Source organism: Camarhynchus parvulus, chromosome 3 (assembly GCF_901933205.1).
Source record: "Camarhynchus parvulus chromosome 3, STF_HiC, whole genome shotgun sequence".
Taxonomy (NCBI): Eukaryota; Metazoa; Chordata; class Aves; order Passeriformes; family Thraupidae; genus Camarhynchus; species Camarhynchus parvulus.
Genome location: NC_044573.1, coordinates 68907503 through 68928307, shown reverse-complemented (window position 1 = coordinate 68928307; position 20805 = coordinate 68907503). Strand labels below are relative to the sequence as shown.

Below are 20805 nucleotides of genomic sequence, written 5' to 3'. Positions count from 1 at the left end.
ATAACTAAGTGATTTCAAGTAAAGATTTTACTCGTTTGCCAACACATTTGTTGTTGATTCTGTCACTTGAATACACTTAACAGGAAATAAACTGATGTATACATCACCTCCCTTTTATGCGCTGTTTTGTATTTTTTACAGAACTTTTAAGGAAATGTTTAAGTTGTAGAAAATGCATAAGATGCAAAAATAAATAATAATTCTGCACTGTTTCTTTTAGAAAGCTTAGACATGGGCAATTCAATACTTACTGAAAGCTGATATAGTTACAGTGTAACAAGTAGAGACACTTGATACCCACCTTAACTGGGTAGGTAGAAAGTAACGCTCATCCATAGGAAGTCAGTGTGCATGGCTACCTATGCACCCAATACTTCAATATCTAGCAACCCTCCTATCACAGTTTCACTTCCAAAATTTTAAGTTTATTCTTTTAAACAAAAGAAGTCTGAAAGAGAGAAAAATCTTTTTAAATGGCTGCAGCAAACTGGGGTGTTTTCCTTTATGTATTTGTCTAACTACCTAAGGTTATCTCAGACCTTAGTAAGAGACTTTATAGGAAAATAATCCTGCTTGTACCTGAACAATCACCAGACAACATTCCTCTTGTACGAAAATAATATACCTTTAATATATTTACAAGACTGACCAACTGGATGAAGTGGCTGTACTTCAGATGCACTGCAAGAGCTTGTGTTAGTGAACTATGCCACTATTTAAACGTCTGTATTTTCTTGATATCAGTTATAAATCACACAATCAAGCGAATCATGAAAGGGTTGTGAAGAGCTGGACAAAAGGAATGTACACAGCAATGAAAAGAGAAAAAACCCACAACAAAAATATTTTTATACTCAGTTTCAACAATTATCATTTTTATGATCAAAGTTGTCAAATTGGTTCTTTCACTACTTTTTAGATAATATCAATTGACTGATTTTTTGACTTAATATTAACATCTACAGTAAAAGCCAGTATGTCTCAAGCTTGCATGCTAGCTAGTAACATCCATCCCTTGTAAAAAAGTTCAATATATATTGAATTCTTCTGGGAGCTTTGACATCACTAAGTGGTGAAACATATGACATTAGGATAAGAAAATAAAATTGTATTTCTTACCTTTTGGCCAGCCATTTGCAACTACAAATTAAACAGCTGTTAAGATCTTCTGTTATTTTATATATCCTATAAAAGTGCATGTAAAAAATTTTACAGAGTTTTTAGGTAGCATACAATGACAAGAGAGTCTTGGTTTCTGATACATTCAATTTGACAAATTTATGCACAAAAATGAACACATGCAGACATTGTGGTATCAGTTCTTTATCTTTGGTAAAATGATTTCGATTTATTATAGCCGTATTTGCTCTGATATCCATTTTGAGTACGGTCTGCTATTACTTAAACCAACAGGAAACATTTAAATGGATATAAACAGTATCAACGTGTTGTTTAGTACATTCATGACTTTTTTTCATACATTCTCTGAGAATGTTTCTAGCATATGGGCAAAATGAGCAAATGCTACTAACTATGATTTACTCCCAGTTTAACACAATACATTTACTAGTTCTTGCCATCAGGAAAAGCCATTTTGTTTTCCTTTCAAAGGGATCAATATGAGTCTACGAACAATATATTCTAAAAATCTGAAGTAAAAATATCAAATATTTTGTACTTCCTTACAAATGCTAAAATAGAAAATTACATTGGAACTGACTTAAAATTTGCTATGACCCATCTAAGTAAACAACAGAAAAGGACCACAGAAAACATCAACAATTGCTCCAAGGTGTTCCAGTGATGCTCTGTAGGCAACCACTGTCTTTACTGTATTAAGAATCCATAATTGACTCTCTCACACCATTTCTATCAGTATTATTATTTTTTTTAAGAGAAAACTAGTTTTAAAGCAGCATTCTCCAGTGACAAGTCATACAGCAAATTCATGTTGGGTTCTGGATGGTCTTTGTTACATTTGAAGATATTAATGATGCAAACTTGACCATATGAACCTAAGTTATACATACACAGTTATGTCTCCAAATAGCTACTAATTACACTAAAACAATTTGGCAAAGTGAGGGAGTTCTGTATCCCTACACCCAAATATTCAGATGCTATTGCACTCATGGAAAGAGTAAGTTACATTACCACAGCTCATATGCTGGGACCCTGAAACACTGGATTTCACCACAAAACCAATCTTTGCACATACTTTTTATATATGCAATTCAATATCAACACTGGAAACCTTTGGAATCATGATTTTGATAGAAAGTAAGGTCTAAAATTTTTAAAGTCCTTGTTTCAGGTCTTTTTGATGTTGCTGTTGCTTCTGCTATTTTACAAACAGGGTGGCAAGCAGATGATGGGAAGATATTCCATAGGTATAGGCTTGGGTCTGTTTTGGTGGCTTTACCCAAGACAAGCAATCCTCAGTCACTCCAGCAGTTACACTGGACAAAACAGTAACAGAACTCACAGTGGGGCAGGATCAGGCTTGTGGTGTCAACGAAAAAAAAAAACCCATTCCCACGGTGTCTACGCTCATGTCTCAATTCTTCAACAGAAATTCTTGATTTTAGAAATAAAACCAATGTAACAGTCAAAAATGCAAATGACACCATTCTGACCCACTCTTTGACACAGTATTATAACTTCCAGTACCTCAATATCATGAAGAACAAAACAAGTGTGAAGCTGAAGTTACTGTAAAAGCAAAGTCTAATATTCCAATGATTTCCAATGAAAATGGCACATTCAAATTTAAATTAGTCTACACATTTCAAAATCTGAATTAATTAAAAATACTGTTTATAATGGTATAATGAAAAAACTGCTCTTGAAGAGCACGACCATAAAAAAAATTCTTTATTATTAGAAAGTGATAGAAAAGGAAGATGCAGAAATGGGGAGTGGAGCAATAGTTTCAATACATGTATTTGCACCACTGAATATCATGCTCTTAGCAAGTCATTGATAGCTGTCACTGATGGTCTTTACCCATGTACAAATGTAGTCAGCCACTTCCCATTGCTGCAGTGCCAACAGAAATGCAACACACACACTGAAACGCAACAAGTTTAGTGCCTGACTGTCCCAGGTGCTGAGAACCCTCAGCTCCCAACAGGCCCTTCAGTCTAAACCAAAGCATACTCTTGACAATAATTTAGTGGTCAAAGTCTTAGCAGTTTAAAGAGCCTGTCACTTTTTTTGCTTTCTTAGCTTTTTTCAGTATATCACACTTTTTTCTGTTAGGACGCCGGCACCTTTCATCGATGCTCGGTATACATTCATAATGCCACACCTCTTCCATTTTCTCCACAGGATAAACTGCCTCCACGTAATGACGGATCAGTCTCAGTCTGATGGGATCAAGCTGTTTTTTATTACAAGCACCTGAATGGTTGTACTGCAGTCTCAGATTCTCCGGAGTAAAGAGTTCAGGAAAGAGTCTTACGAGAAGCCTGGCAGCAAAGTTGCCGACTGACAGGCTCTGCTGCACTATCTCTCTTATCTCCTTGTCAGACAGCAAATACAGAGAAGGCACAGGGAAGTCTGGATTAGGAACAACAAGTTCATCAAGTGGTATCTTGCAAAAATCCTTGCTGCTTCTTTCCGGTGGCAGTGGCGGCCCTTCAAATTCTTCCCGAAATCTCTCAGGGTTTATTGCATAGGTGAGAAATTCCCTCCTGTCGGGCCCTGGCACGTGGATTTTCCGTTGCTGTTGGTATGAGCGCCTTTGCTCCGTGTCTCTTCGTCGACACCTCTCGTCAAGCTTCCCAACAAACTCTAATGTCCACACTCTGTCATTCTTTGCTCTGGGGTACAGTATCTGCACATAATGTCGAATTAATTTAATTCTAGTGGGGTCAAGCTGTTTCTTGCCTAAAGATCCACTACAGTTGTATTGTTTCCGTAAGTTTTCATGAGTAAATAGTTCAGGAAATAGGAGAACAAGCAATCGGGAAGCAAAGTTGCCTATGGAAAGACTGCTTTCATATATGCTTTTAATCTGTTCTTTGTTCAACAGGTAATCCGGGACAGGGACATCAAAATCAGGAGGGGGAAAGTCAAGTTTGTCAAAATCTATGGGTACAAGCCAAATTTTTTTGGACCGTCTGCCAGGCTTTTCATATTCAAAACTGTCTTCCACTTTTATGATTGATACATCATCTGGTAAACTAGAAGAATCGTAACAGTCATCTCTCATCTGGTCACATTCACTTCCATCCATATATGTACTTTCAAGCTCATCATTTATTCGCTGAACACACTGCTGCAACCAGGCTTCTTCTTCTTGCACGTCTGGAAAGTAAATTTCAGTGTACCTACGGATTATTTGAAGCCGATGAGGATCCAGCAGTTGTTTTCCAGAGTCTCCAAAGCAGCTGTACCTTTCAGCTAATTTTCTGTGGTCAAAGAGTTCTGGAAACAGTCTGTGTAACAAGAAAACAGAAAACTCTCCTGGTGAAGAAGCTTCATCTAAAAATTCATTGAGATCCTGAGCATCCAGCATGTAATCTGAGGCAATGACATTACTCCTGTCCAAGGACAAAGCTTCTTCCTGCTCTTTATCCTCCATAAAATGAGAGGATTCGACCTGCTCAGTCTCATAAAAACTGGATGATTGCACATTCTGCTGACTGTTTTCCATTTCCCTTTGAGCCCAAAATCTATTGAAAAAATCATTGACTTGAGGCAAACACTCCAACTGCCACACAGCTGTATTCTTCACAGAAGGATAACAAACTTCCACATAGTTACGAATAAGTTGCAGATGAAGAGATTCAAGTTTTCTTTTGTTGAGAAAGCCACATGCACTGCAGCTCCTGCCAAACTCATCATCACTGAAGAGCTCTGGGAAGAGCTGCACAAGCAACCGGCAAGCCAGGTCTCCGCCCGATGTGCTTTGATCCATGATTTGTTTGAGTTCCGTAGAAGTCAGCTGGTACTCCGGGGGAGGCTTGAAGTCAGCAACAGACTCTGCTGGACTGACTTGCTTTTTAATTCTGCTAACCTCCAGAGACAACAGGTCAACTTTACTGTGAAGCTGAGTCATATTGGTGTTGAGGGTGTTCAGTGTGTAAAACATTTTCTGTATCAAAGAATATATATTTGATTCTGAATCTGCTGTGGCTGCCGCTACTGCAATGGCCGAGTCTCTTTTGCGTTGATCGTTCAAAGTCCGAATTTGTGAGGGACTGCTGGGGTTGATTTTTTCAAACAACTCATAAGAAGCAAACTGCTCTGCTCCTGGTGGGTTCTTCTTCTCTGTGATTTTGTGTGAGATGCCATAGAGAGGTTTTTTATAAGATGGAGTGATTATGTCACTGAAGGATTCTTCTTCACAGAGCCATGTTACATTAGAATTCTTGTTCTTGCTTGGCTGCTCTGCATTTACCTGAGTGGGTGAGCCAGCATCTCTGTTCCTCATGTTTGAAAGGGAGCCCTTCAAATGAACAAATATTGTATTAGTAACACTCCCTTAAAAATATTAGCTATAAATATGTGCTCCTTGAGCAGGCATTGTTACATAAATATGCAAAGTCAAATTTTCTCCAGGAGACTTGTATTAAACAATAAAAATTAATAATTTAACTGGGAAAAATAAAAATACAGTAAAGAATTATTTAGGCTTCCTTTTTGTTTTCCTTTTTTGGCTCATAGCTTTCCCCATGGAATAGAAATGCAATAATAATTCTTAGTACTCTCTACCCACAGAGCTCTAATTACTCCCCCAAATTAATTATCATTAGGATTCACCTTGGATATGAGGATCTTGGGCTGTCAAGAATTTGGGTGGCAACAAGTCAGCAACAGAGCCAAGAATAGCATCTAGATTTTCTGACTCCTAGTCCTGTGACCTTGCCATTGCCTCCAACAACTGCATTTAACATTCCAGCACTCTTTAGGTTACCTTTTGAAAATGTCACAAAGGCTATAAACCACAAAAAATATGCTTATTCTCTTTTTTTCTGATGTGAAAGGTTTATATACAGGTTTGAAAAAAATTCTTTATAATGGTGCAGAAGTACTAAACAAATCCTAGAAATTTATTAATTTTTAAAAGGTATTCTATTTAAATAATAAAAAAGTGGAAAGTACCTTGGTACAATATCTTTTTTTAAAGGAAGCCTAACAGAAGATTTCTTTATTTCTGAAAGACAAGGAAGTTTAGACTCATGGATCTCTAACTTTCTAAATTATTTAAACTATAGAAATTTATATAACTTATAAATTATATAAAACTAGTAATGAATTTTTGAGGACTTAATGTTCTCAATTATTTGTACTTATTCCTCATTGCTTGAAATTGGAACCAAGCATTTTTATCATCCCACAGTAGATATGCAGGGCTTGATTTGGGTTTTTTTCACAAACACATGGATATTGCAAATAATTCTTAGAAGTTAAGCAGATACAACAGAATCAAAATCCAACATAAAGAATTCAAACATGAGAAAACACTCTCAGATTTGTAGATGTTTCTATACTGAAACAATTTTCTTGGCTTGTTCTATAGAACATGAATTAGATAAAACACTACAGAATTTGCATTCAAGTATTAAAACAAATAAAACTCAGGTCGGAGCTGAGAGCCACAAGAAATTTGAAATTCTAGTGAAGGCCCCATTATGTCCTACAGTGAGGAACTTGAATTAAGGTTTCTTTCTTAAGAAACAGAACTGTAAGTCATGAAATCAATGTGGTCCCTATGTGTACTCATACTTGGCACCTGCTTACTGCAGTGACAAATTGAATCTAATTATTTTTTAATTTCTAATGCAATGTATACTCAAAGGAAACTCAGAAAGAACAAGCTGGTTTCCACTCCAAGTTTAGAAACCAGCATCCAATTAAACTGAAGCTGTTTCCAAGTTCTGCTCTCACTCACATCACATTACCCTACATACAAAACCTTGTGTTTGCACATCCAAAGCTGAGAGAAGAGATGATCAAATGAAAATGTAATGCCAAGGAGATGCACTTCAGTGTGCGGAATCCCTGGCTGTCATGGTGCCTAGGACACTTGGTTTCCAGGCCCCAGTTAGAAGACTGTCCCACTCCAGTCCCACTCATAATAAAGCCAGAACAGCGACTGAACTGTGAGCAAACTGAAATCCACATTGCCCCCACCAAACTGCAGGCTCCTAAGCTGGGATTGAAGTTGTCATACACCACCTGTACTTGTCAGTGAAGTAACAGAGGAAGTTCCAGGTAGTAACAGAGCTCTGCATAGACATCACCTAAAAGCAGGCCATGAAAATCTCCACTGACAATGTGCACAATACTGCTCCCCAGTTAGGCACACAAACTGAATTACAAAGCTTTTTACTATTTTACATCTAAAGAACAAAACAAAACTTTTCTTACACAACCAGTGAGACCTACTACCTAAGTTGCTCTTTCATTAACACTCCTGTTAACTGAGAATATACCAAATATTTCTTCAGAAACAGCATATGCCTCTTTCAATTCCTTCTCTACTACTAAAATACCTTGCTGCTAAATAGCTTGCCACGGGCCACCAGGTATCTGTCAGTTCTCATTTGACCTCCTGCTGTTTATTTTCCCTAATTAATTAATAATAAAACTTGGCAATATAAGGGTAACTCCTATTGATGTGCACCTCACACACAGTACGGCCAAATCAATATTAGAATGTGTATTAAAGAACATTAATTCATTATTTTGACAGTAAGATCATTAAAGTTTGCAGTCTCAGTTTTGGACACGGTACTCTGGAGCTCATGCTAAGAACTACAGCAGATCTTTACTACGATAGCAGCTGAACTTCTTCCTTCACTAATGCAGCTCCCAGTGCCTGGATCTGGCTGTAGGATGGATTTGCATTTCAGAATATTTGCATTTCAGAAACATACAGCCAGTGTTCTCCTAGCAGATGACAAAACATTTGGGCCTTAAAAATATTTAAGGATATTTTAGTTCAGATGCATTCTCATTTTCTTTTCTTTTGCTTTTAATTATCTTGTCTATGGTTTCCATCTGGGAACAGCACTATCAACATCACAAATACATGGCTTTTGTAAATTGTCCAATTTAACTAATTAGTTTTCTGTAACACTGATCTTTAAACATCCACGAATTTCAGATAATTCTGCACCCATTTAAGATTATCAGTTCTAAAGTACTATCAAAAAAGAAGCAAAGATATTGTTCTATGAGACTCAATGTATGTAAGATAGTGCTGCTTTTTATACTACAGTTGCACAGCAAGTTTTTATGTTCTAAACATTTTATGAACATTTGCAAAGTGCAGTATTTTGCAAAACATCGACCAATACAAGAAATTGTGAAATAGTCTCTCACATACTCTCTTGGAATCCTAAGCCAAGTTTTAGAAGTTGCTTAGTTATAGTTCTGCTCAATGCTCAAGTCCATTTATGACCTTTGTTACGCTTAATAAACAAAGTCTAAATATCTCTAAGAATACAGTGAATAATATTCAAGCACAGGAGTAAAGAATAAATAAATACATAGGCAAGAAACATAGATCCTTTCAGACACATAAGAATATGGAGAAGTCCTGCACATAACTTTTATAAACTTACAATCTTCTACACATTGTTTTTTTAAAGAAAATCAGGGAAAATTAATTCCTGATTATGAAGTGGCACTCAAAATTAAAAAAAAACAAGTCTTCAGATAAAAAGTAATTTAGTAATACAATTACCAGCCCAAAAGAAGTACAGCTTTGTTTATATCATAGATAGAGGCTTATATGACATGCAGTAAAAATATACAAGCATAACATTCTTTAGAATAATTAAGATTTTTCCACTGTTTAAACAGAAATAGTTAATAAAGTCATCAATTAAAACAAAATATTGGTACTAGAGAAGTAATTAACTTAAAAAATCCTGTTAAGATTGAGGACTATTTCTGGTTGGTTATTTAACTAAACATGCTGATTCAATGGGGTCAGCCAAGAATGAATTTTCATCATTATTACCGAGTCAACTTCTGATATTATAAATCCAAAGTTATAATTAAATTCAAATAAAACTTTAAAATTTATTAATGAAAAACAGGAAAATGCAAAGCAAGCACAGTTCAGAGACCATTATAAAGCTCTTTCAAGAATCTGAATGTAAGGAAAACAATTGTAAAAAGAAAAAGAGAAAGGAAAAGAAAGAAACCGTATAATAAGATTAAAACCTACCTACCACAGGCATTCAGGGGAAAAAAACAGCCGTAAGAAGTCAGAGAGATGATAGTCAAGAAAAAGAATCACAGAGAACTATGGCTATAAAGAAGACATGAAATGTGCAAATACAACATGGAATAACTGGCTAGGTAGCAGAAGAGCAGAAAAGGATACGTGCATTAGGATAGGTCACAAACTAAATATAACCCAGGGCCTGAAGTTATTCAAAAGAGGATGAATTTGAATCTAGGTTATTTTAATAAAGTGCTGAGTGTGAAAAACAGGAGGTCATTATACTGCTCTAGAGGGTGGCAGGAGAGATGTGACTATCCAACACCAGACACTAGTCTTTCTGGACTCTCAAATGGAACAACAAAAATATAAGGTGACTCCTGAAGATGAGCTGAAAAAAACAGAATTTTAATCTTGGAAGGGAAGGACTGAAAGTGGACAACATCACATGAATTTTCCCACATGCAGAAGATTTTTCTCAGAACAGATGATCATTACTCTCCCTACTGAAAAGAACAAGGACAAAAAGAAACTAGCTCAATTTCAGAAGAGATTAATTAAAATCCGCCATTGCTTAGAGAGGTGAAGCACAAGATCAGGATAGTGGAAAAGACTGGGCATCTCCTTCACTGGCTAGAGAAACATCTGAATTGTCCCAAGCTGGGATGCCACACCAGATGCTGTAATACATTCCACTCTTGATATGACTGAAATCTTCTGCATTCCTGCATTTTTATCCTTCCAATAATACAGTAATTTATACTGGTCTTACTGACATTAAATCTTTGTCACAGAAGAAAGAATTACAGTCCTGATTCTACCACTCAGGATCAAGCTGAGGGACTGCGTGACAGGAGAGGGACTGTAATCAGTCATGCCCAGTTACCCCGAATCACTGCCCCTTCCTATGTTATCTGCTGAACAACAAAAACATAATTCACATAAATGCATTAATCCATAACTATTAACTGTATCTCATAAATATGATAACTTCCATGTTATTTAGAGAATACCCAGCCGTGTGCAAACTGGCTTAAGATTAGCCACATTTGCAACAAACTCATTACCAATGCAAATTTAGTTAAAAGACTTGCATCCTACTTAAAGCAGCAGAGAATTTAGCCTAGGAAATATGAACCAAAAAAATCACAGTCATGTGTAGAGCAGTCACCTCTTGTGTAAAGCGTCTCTTCTTCACGGTGGGTAAGGCATCCTGCTGGCCTCCTGACCCATCATAGCCAAGGGAGGTCTGTTTCCGTTTGCTGGAATCCTGTAGGCAAGTCACTGCACCATCCAATGAGTGTTTCTCAGCAGATCTGGAAGTTACTGAGCAGTCTAGAGCTTCATCTTCATTTTCTGTTTCTACTTTCACATTTTTTTTAGGAATTTTTACTGAAAAAAGAGAATGTTTAGAAAGATAAAGCACCCTCTCCAGAAAACCATGACATCCTTAGTATAATATTCTGTGGTTTGTTTCTTTTTATGAATATGTGTTTTGAAGAACTTCATTATATATATTACTTCTATGGTAAGTGTATATTGGGGCCACCTCAAATCATTCCATTTTCCAATAAATGACATCTTCTTGTCTAAAGAATAATCTAAACTATAAACAAATAATGTTACAGGAGGAAGATTTTTTGGAGGGGAGGACGGATGTAGAGCAGAAATAATGACTAACAAAGACAATGCCCTATTTTAGATTACTTTAAAAAAATTAGTGTAATTTGTCTTGATCCAACTGCACTCTCTATTAGGTGGCAAATACTTTAAATCAACAAGTATTTCTGCCTGATCAAAAATTATACAAAGTATAATATTTTACCTTCATCATCATCAGTGATTTCAGCTGAATTCATCTTCTATCTCACTAAAGAACAAAACAAAACCACAAAAATAAATATCAGCATCTTCTGGAATCAGGGAATATCTACATCTCCTCTTGTAATTACTTTTCATCTAGAAGTATTGAGTTAACAGCCCACAAATGACTCCCAGTCTTTCCAGTCTGCATGTTTGTAATAACTAGTTATTTTCAATAACCTTCATGGCCATCTACAGACCCATCAACAGGCAAACTAAATTGTTGATAACACACAGCAGGTACGGAACTATTTTAAACTCAATGTCTTTTTCTGGTACAGACGAACTTAAAAGTCATTCAAACCTTCTCTGTAGTGTCTTGGCAGTATATAAATGAAAGTTAATTGTATTAAAGTCTTTCCCCTGTACAAAATCACTATTATTACAGTCAAATGTGTTCATATTGTCCTTGTGGTTGACACAAAGTCATCACAGAAAGAAAACTCATCATTAATAGTAACATACATCCTGGAGTAAGTTTTTATTTAAAAATCTTCCATCTTTTGGTATAAATTGCATCAATTCCAGCAGAACAATGCACATAGATCTACACTAAGTCCTTTTTCTCTGTCAGCCTCTAAATAATGTGGTTTTTGTAGGGAAAAGCAAATATATGTATTATGCTAGCATGATTTTAGTGTTACTTCTCACGTGATTACTTCTCACGTGAAAAACTCATCTGTATTTCTGTTTACTTGAAAACTAATTTTGCAAGTTACTTGGGGCCAAACATCAATCTCTGTACATGTTCCTAAAAGATATTCTAAATCTTTGGAGATCTACAAAGCAAACAACTTGGTCAGATATCACTGACCCTTTCAGGGCACGCAGCTGCAAACTGACACTCTCAACTGGAGAGCGGGTGACTGGCAAATGGTCACGCTCTGCTCATGCTCCTCTACACGCAGCATTATGCTTATCTGGCCCAGAATATTATTGCTTTACAAGCGAAAGTCAATAAAACCAGTCAATCAAAAGTGTACACATAGCCCAGGAGTGGGAATTATAATGAAATTGATAAGAAAGATGGTGAAAGACAGAGAATCCATTGTGGAGGGAAAAATAGTTTGTACCTCTCTCCTGAATAATTTTTTTTTTTTTTTTTTTTTTTTACATCTCAAAGCGGTTTTTAAAAACTCTGTAAACACTTTAATGCTGTGTAGATATGAATTTCAATTTGTAGGCCATTGATGGCTGTAATGGTAACTATGAGGTTCCATTCTGGATTAGATTTTGTACGATTTACAATGGGTGGCACCCAAACAAAAGATGCACAGATTTATAAAATCAGCTTATACTGGGCCACCCTTGAAGCCAAGATACTCTTTGATGTGCTGATCTTCCACATGTCCCCTATACACAGCCTTGTAAAGGGCATCCTCAAGGGGATAAAATGAGATTGTCTTCATCATCATGTATAAAAATAAGTCTCTCTCAGTTGGATGCAGAGCTACTACAAACCCCTCAGATACCTTATCCTTTTACCCACCATAATTCCCTATTTCAGGACTTGTACTGATTTATGAGTTGATCCATATATCAATTATGCCAGCCTAACGGTACCATAATCATGTCACTTAAACTTCTGCAAACTCTCTAAACATAACAGCGTGAAGCTAAGTGGCCTGCACCAACTTCTAAACCACCTGATAAGCCCTGACATGGGTTAATACCCGGTCTTATTAACTCAACAGTATTTAGAGATTTAGACAAAGACACTACAGCTCTTCATGAAAAATTCTACAGCAGTCTCCTTCTCACAGCACCATCAAAAAGCCCTCCTGGACCTTAAGAAAATCCCATTCTACTAACAGTTCGTATTTTGCCCTGATATCCCACATACATTGATAGTAACTGCCTGGATCTTCCTTGCCCTTTTCCATGCTGCACTGTGGTACAAGACCAACACATGTCAGTGCTCAGGGAGTGTGACACACAATCTTTTTGTGAGAGCCTGAGGTGACAGTAAGCAAATCTATCAATACCACTACAGAACATTCTAAAATGGAGATCAAAATGATTTTTCATATAATCCTAGACTGCTTCATTAGAGCAAAACAGTAAAAAATGTTAACCAGAAAGGCAGAAGAGAAGATTAAAAGGTGGCAGTGGATGAAACAAATATTTAGGAAGGAATATATAGGAATTTTATTTTCTTTCTAATTCCTGTCATTACTATTATTAAAATGGGAAGAGTGCTTTAGAAGAATTCCTATCAGAGAAAAAAATCAAACTAAAAGGAGAAGATAAATGAGTACCTGAAAAAACACTCTTCAACGCTGGAAAAAAGTGAAAATTAAAGCAAAGCAACAGTTAACTTTCTGAAGGAAACAACATTAGGAAGGCCAAAGCTACCCTGAATTCAGGTCAAATAACACTGAGTTAAAACATTGTTTTACAAATTTGAAATACATTGTTAACTTTTGAGGTTTTTTAATCCGAAAACTGCCAGAATACAATTAAAAGCGAATAGTGAAAATCAGTGTCAGAACCAATGAAGCCTAGGAAGACTGTGCTCCATACCTGAGATCTCTGGTGTCAAAAAAAGCATGAACTCCAATTTTTTTTTCATTTTTAGGAGCCCTAGTAATAATCTCTTTCCTTATCTAGTTTCTCGTCTTCTTTGTGAGATTTGTAAGAACTCTGGTATTGATAAAATGAAGCACATCAAACATATAACAGCTTCTGTTAAGAGACAGGGTTCAACTGTCCCTTTGATTTCCTGCCTTGCAGCCCCACGTGCTTCCTTGGTCAAGCATGGGTGCTCACCTTAACCTTCCATCTTGATAAACTGTCAGAAATCAACTCACTTCTTTTTTTCCTGGGTCACTTTCCTTGTAATTCAGAAGTAAAGGGCCCAGCTCAGGAGTATGCCCAAGGTTTGCGCTGGAAAGGAGGAATTAAAATCTCTCCTCATACCAGTAAGCCACTGGCTTGCTTCAACTATTCAATGATACCTTATTAATTCCACCATCTCGCTTGAAATTTGGGTCACAGTGGACCCACGGGTGACTAGTGAGCCAACAAAGAGGCACCAACATAGCAATTACATCATTGCTTCCACAGGAAATTAGGATTTATGGAAAGGGGGAAAGCCTGTATCTGTTTCTGAGAGTGTCTGTGCATGCATGCCTGTATATGTAAGATTAACAACAATTTTGTTGATTGTTTCAAGCCCACTAAAGATCAAACATTTCATATTTGCTAAAATATTGTTTGCTGTGCATCAGTTCTTACTAATAGTAGTTACTTCCTCTTTGAAAGAGGTAGCACTGTCAAAGTCTGTTTTGAGGTAGCATTCTAGCCCAGACTGTGAGATTAAGCAAAGCTGGAATGAAAAAAAAGTCTAAAAGATCTTGGAGCAAAATACTGCAAAAAGTAATTGACTGAGAAATGCATACAGTAAAGCAAACATCCAACAGTTGTTCCTTGTCATGTTGAGTATACAAAACATATTTCAATCTTATATGTATTTTTTTCAAAACGGAAGGTAAATATACTTATCCTCAGCCTAATAATTACTCAATGCTATCTAGAGGACAGCTGTTAGCAAGTTCTAGGAAAGAGTGAACACTCTGTGCTGAAGTTGGGAGCACACACCTGCAACTGTAACTGGCAGAGCAACCAGCCTTGGCAGCTTTATCTCGCTGGGATACAGACAGATGCTGCACTGCATCCTGTTTTCTGGTGAACCCTCTGGAAGAAAGATTCCAAACCAAACACCTACACCTATGTCAACAGCCAAATCCAAGGGAGTAGGGAACAAAGGGGAGTCCTCGAACACCTTGTCTGTCACTACTGGACAAATTCCCTTCCCACAGATCCTGCTCTCCCGTCTCATCAGACTAGGCAATGAACAAGACAGTTCAATGAAGGGACTTATCACTCCCTACTTCAATTACTCTTGCTTAGACATCTGCCTCTATTTCAAAAATGTACCAGGTCATGACACTTAACTGCACTGTTGCATCATTTTGGTAATGACATTCCACATTGAAATGGCATTACCCATGGTTAAAGGAGAAGCTCAAAGCAAAGGGCAGTGCTGGGAGTTCCAAAGCATGGAAGAACACCTTAAAAACAAGGTTTTGGAATGTTTCTCTGTGCATTTAGTGTAAACGACTGCCCTGATGCTGCTTTTGCACGTAGAACAGAACATTGAACCATCTACCAAAAATGCACCTACCCAAAATATGCACTGAAGCTTTAAAGATTTAAAGCACTGGGGTACAACAGATTTTATGAGTAAGGGAAGAAATTGCAACTCATACTCAGAATGTATTTCAGTCTCATATCATCTAGCATAATGCATATTGCTACTTCAAAGTAGCATAAGGTGTATCTAGTTCTTGAAACACAAAACAAAACGGAATCCTAACTGATTCATAAGTTATATCTTCCCATAATGTGCATTCTCCTCCTCCTGTTTACCACTTAACAATTACTCATGTGTTTGCCTTGAAGGATGCTTTCCCGACCCCTCTTATGATTTTGACCATTACAAAAGCACAATACATGGAGAAAAGATCCTGCTCATCATGTAAGATGAAGGTAGTTCTCTGCCTTTGCAATCATTCTTAAAGAAAGCCTGACTGATCATTTTCACATCCTGACTTAAAAATGGAACAAAAAAATTCCACCAGAAAAAAATACTGCTGTCCTGCTGCTTGTAACTAAAGTAACTCTGTACTCTTTGAACTCCCATATCTAATGTACTAAGTTCTGACAAATGAAAAAAAATAGTGTGAAAACCGCACAGGAAACTATAAAACTGTACGCATGCTGCACGTGGAAAGCAACTTGAATTTCACCACACTTGTTAATGCTAATCATAAATAAAAATCACTACCTTAAACAAGATACTAAATAATAACAATAATGATGATTATGAGTTTTATAGAAGCTTGCTGTTTAGAATTTAACTCCTCACATAACATTGTATTGTTCAATTCACTAATGCATGGTAAAAATGTAGAAGTTGCCTCTTGGATGCACATCATCCCACTAAGTATTTTAGCTTCTTCATGTAGGTTGGCAGGAATGTCCCTAATTCTTCATTATTGGCTACAAGAATGTTATTAAAAACACAAGGCTTGAGACATTGTGCACTAAGTTTATTCCCTTTAAAGCCTCATGGTGGTACATTGCTTCATATATAAAACTCAGCTCATAATGAAAAGTGTTCTTGAGTGTTGTTTCTAAAGATGTCAACTGTTCCTCTACATTTTGGGCAAATGTTAAGACATGTATGTTTGCTAGTAATATTAAATATATGTTTGATAACATATGCAGAATAAACTGCTCAGTTTCCTTAGCTTTCAGCATGCAGTGAAAGATACAACACCCCTCTTACAGCACAGGTATCCTAATAAAGTTAAATAAATGAGGAACACAAAAAAAAAAGCTGATCTTTTAAGGAGATGACACTAGCTAAATTTTACAAGATGTGTACATTCAACTGCTGTTTAACAGCCAAAATTAGCACCTCCTCTTACACATACCATCATATAACAGGACTTGATCACTAAACTGCAATGGTATTACACTACGTAGCTAGAGTATGATTTACCCAAAGCCAATCAAAAGCACTGCACATATATTCATTCTCAGCAATTGACAATGATTAATCAATTAATCTGGGCGAACACTCAAGTGTCTGTCCTGCTCCCTGTCTCAGACTCTCTGCCTATATTTCCTAACATGCACTGGGTGAACCACAGAAAGTAACCAAAGCTTCCCATGGGAAGTCCAGAGCCTTGAAAGCTGGTGTGGGTAGGTGAAAGCAGTCCCATTCCACACAGCAGGTGAGCAGAGGGCTGCTCCAAGTGCCTGGCAATGGTGTGGAACTCTGTCCCTCATGATGTTTTAGAGACTGATTCCTATAGAACAGCTGGAAATAATGAGAGGAAATAACAATTCTCAACATCCAGCCCTACAGTCCCAGAGTCAAAAACTGGAGGCGTGTGCCCTCTGCTCAGGCTGCCCAGGAGCTGCCTCCTGTTCAGGGTGCATGCTGCTCTCCAGGCTGTCTCTTGGAAAGCTCTCCTGCTGGGCTGAGAAGCAAACCTAGAGAACTGCGAGTTCTGCGTTCTGCTTTGGGTGCCAAGTAATCTGCATCTTTTATTTCGTAGCTGTAGCACTGGGTTCAATAATTTCAATATTGCAATTATCCTCAGGGTAGATTTTACTCCTCCGATTTGTAAAAGACAATGCAACTCAAATTCAATTCAACTAAATTAGACATAAATACCACTCCAAGACAGAGCTGGAAAATGTATTTCTTGAAGGTGATGTTTGTCTTTTGTTCAGGTCTATGGGCCAGTGATTTGACAACAAATTTTACATAATTTTGACAAGGCCTTATAAATTTTGAAGAAGCAGAGGGTCAAAGAAGTCCAATACCTTTATATCACCTTAATAAAAATCACCTAAATAAAAAAACACTACCAAACAAAAACCAGGAGAGTTATTTGAAACTGACCACCCATCTTAAAGAAACTGAGATCTGAATGTTGCTTCATTTAACTGAGCAAAGAGAAAAATGCAAGTAGACAGCATATGAAATACTAAAAGCGAATGCTTTCTGTTCTATTCATTTTGAGGTAATAGGGTGCTGCAGCCTTGTTTCTCAATAAAATTTGTTCTTGATATCCAGTACTGACACTTGTAATACTAAGTACTGTAGAAAACAGTATTCAAACACTACAAGCATTTTGACTACAAATACATTAATAGTAAGTTCTAAAACTACGGAAGAAAAAGATTTTAAGGAACCAGCAGATGTCGATGGAAGCACTACTCTTATAGAGAATAAAAATCCCTATACTTTCATATTTTGAAAACCTCCTTTGCTGCCCTGTGGAGCAGGACATGAAGCCTCAAATTTCCACTGAAGCCAGCCTGCAACAAGGGTGTTTTTTCAGTAGGACTAAGAGGGCATGCTCTTAATTTGGGTCTTTCATATTTCATTTTAATTAAGGTAAATATGCAGATTAAAAAAAACAAAGAAAAAAAAAACAAAAAACAGCCCAACAAACCAAAATCACTCTTCTCAGTTTTCTCACAATTTGCCTAAAACTGAAGTTTTCTCAATCTGTCCTCTGTACTCTTACCAAACAGCAATTTAATCTTGCAGGGGTCAGCAAAACACTAACCTGGTTTATTTCCAGCAGTAATGCATGAATTTGTCTTTTCTTCAACCACGTGTTTTCCATTGGTCTTTTAAAAACATTTTGTTTTCCTCACTCCCCTCTCACTCTGCTTTTATTTAAAATACTGTTCCATCTGAACTTTGTGCAGTTTAAATTCTCCTCCAAACTTCATTCACCTTCCGTTTATTTTTATCCGCTGAACTTACCTAACCTATGAAAATACTTAGCAAAGATAAAAACTCAGTTGGTCCAATGCTGAGTTTGATTTAGCAGGAGATAAGAAGTATGTATGAGCATACATGGGTAATTATTTGTCTTACGAGATGTAAATCATTAAAGTTGGAAACAGGGAAAAGGTTTCTCTTTCCCGGCTTAGATGTCTCTGCCCCATGGGGCAGGCATACACTGTGTCTATAGGTGGCAGCGACAAACCCTACTCACACTTCAACCCAAAAAAACTCTGGGACTGCGTCAACGCTATGTGGGAGCCGTCACATGGCTGTTGGCCTGCGGCCGGCTCGCATTCTGCTGGTTCAGAGTTTGTTCCCTTCTATTTACAAAGGGCTGCGTGGACACACCGCAGGGAAAAGTAGGGTAGAGGCAGCGGGTGATCAGGGCAGGGGGAGCGGGCGGTGATCGGGGCAGGGGCGGTGAGCGTGATCCGAACGGAGGCTGCGGCTGATCGGGGAAGGGGAAGCCGCGGGTGACCTGGCGGGAGACGGTCGGGCCAGGGGCGGCCCGTTCCCCCGCAGTGCCCTTCACCGGGCCCCTCAGAGCACGACCCAGAGAGGACCGACACGAATTCCAGCGCAACCACCCGCCCGCCGCTCCTCCCGCCGTGTATGATAGGACACCGGGACCCTGACCCCGGCGCTGGCTCCCGGGGCACGCGTGGCCCCGCGGAGCCCCGGGGCGGTGCCCGGGCGGGCCCGTGGGGGGACGGGCGCGGCCGGGGCTCCCCCCGCGCCTACCGAGGGCCGGCGGAGCGGCCGCCACGTGGGAGCGGCGCGCGCGGCGGCGGCGGCGCAGGCCCCGCCCGGGGCGGGCACTGCGGCGGGGGACGCCCCGCGCGCCCCGCACGCGGCGCGGCCGCGGCCGCTTCCGCGGTCAGACCCACGAGCCCGAGGCGGAGGCGGCGGTTGGTGCTTCCGGTCCGAACCCTGCCCGGGCGGATCTATGTGGCCGGCGCGCGGGGAAGAGGGGGAAGGGGTTAAGGTGAGGCTGGAGGTGACGGCGGCGTGACCGTTCCGCTGCCCCCCCACCGGCTCCCCGTTGTCCCCCTCCCCCAGCCTCGCGGATGGAGGCACCCGGGCCAGGCGCGCGCGACCCGCGCCGCCGCAGCGCCGCTCGGAGCGGCGAACAAAGAGACCCCCGCCCGCGCGGCCCCGGCAGCGCGGCCCCGGCCCGCGGGCGGCCGGGGGAGGGGCCGGCCCCGCGCCTCCCCCGCTCGGCCCCCCCCTCCCCGTTCTTCCCCCACCCGCCGGGGCGGCGCTCCCCGCTTGCCGTGGGGTGCGTGGAACGGCGCCCGTCCCCACCAGCGGCGGCGGCGAGACTTACCTCTGCTCCGCGCGGGGCCACGGGAGCCCCGGGGCGGCGGGGGCGGCTGGAGCGGCCGCCGCTGGAGCCCGCGCTTCCCCCCCGCTCTTTGTGTGCGAGGGTCCGCGCGCTGCGCTCTCGCGTGACGTGACGGGACCGTGTGTCATTTCCGCACAAGGACACCGAGCCCCGACCCGCCGCGGCCAGCGCCACCCGCCGCCCCGGGGCAGGGGCAGGGGAGGGAGGGAGCGGGGGTGGGGGGGGAGAGCGGCCCGCTCCTCCCCCGTCCCCTGGCTCCCCACCCCCCGCTTTCCCCGGCGCTGCCACTGGGAACGCGCGCGGTTCCCACTGGAGACCCCGCGCGCCCCCGCGCCGCGCGCGCCCCGCCGCCCTTTCGGTGCCGCGCGGGCAGAGGCCCCGCCGCCGGGGGTGCCACGCGCCCGCCCCGCGACACGCCCTGCCCGGGACCCCGCGCTCGCACGTGGGGCCGCCGCCGCTCAGGGACACGGCCCCGCGTGACGGGGCCGGGACCGGCGGGGACGGGGCGCGCTCGCTGCCGGCGGCCGCCGCCGCGCGGAAAACGCGCTCCCCCGGCGCCCTCCCCGGTCTTTGCGCGGCCGGGCCGCTCCGCGCGGTCTCGCGTGGAGAGTCAGGCGGCGGGCCGTGCACGTGCGCGCGCGGCGGAGGCGGCGGCGGGGGCCGCGTGCCCACGGCAGGTGGCGGCAAGCACGTGGCCGCGCGCGGGCACACGGTCCCACATCCCCCCGCGCGCCTTCCCAACACCCACCCGCCACTCGCGTCCCGCCACCGCCACCGCCAGGCTGCGACAAAACCGGGGGGATCCGGGTCATCCCCAGGCAGAGCCGGGCTCCGGCCGGGCCGGCGGAGAGATTGCCCGGCAGTTCCCGAGACCCCGGCCGCGGCCGCACCGATCCCATAAATCCGTCCCCACGCCGGCGTGCCCGCGGGTCAGCCCGGGGCAGCCCTGCGGGCGGAGCTGGGGGACGCGCCGAGAGCTCCTCGCACACACGGGGCTGTGACACCCGCACGCAGCCTCTGCCCGGCCCG

At 41.2% G+C, this 20805-nt stretch overlaps 1 protein-coding gene across 1 annotated transcript; it reads right to left on the bottom strand.

Moving 5' to 3' along the window:
* Positions 1–612: 612 nt before the first annotated feature.
* On the bottom strand, positions 613–20030 carry BEND3 (BEN domain containing 3). The gene is made up of 4 exons (XM_030945784.1): positions 19759–20030; positions 11013–11057; positions 10359–10579; positions 613–5455 (listed from the first exon to the last, which is right to left on the bottom strand). Exons 2-4 carry the CDS (start codon positions 11044–11046, stop codon positions 3188–3190), a joined length of 2523 nt encoding a protein of 840 aa, XP_030801644.1. The 5' UTR covers positions 11047–11057; positions 19759–20030; the 3' UTR covers positions 613–3187.
* Positions 20031–20805: the final 775 nt, after the last annotated feature.

Excerpts from the sequence above, each read along its gene's own strand:
- BEND3 (XM_030945784.1), bottom strand. The coding sequence starts at position 11,046 with ATGAATTCAGCTGAAATCACTGATGATGATGAAG. Across the intron at positions 10,580-11,012 it reads AATCACTGATGATGATGAAG|TAAAAATTCCTAAAAAAAAT; the intron begins GTAAAATATTAT and ends CTCTTTTTTCAG. Across the intron at positions 5,456-10,358 it reads AGAGACGCTTTACACAAGAG|GGCTCCCTTTCAAACATGAG; the intron begins GTGACTGCTCTA and ends GTTCATTTGAAG.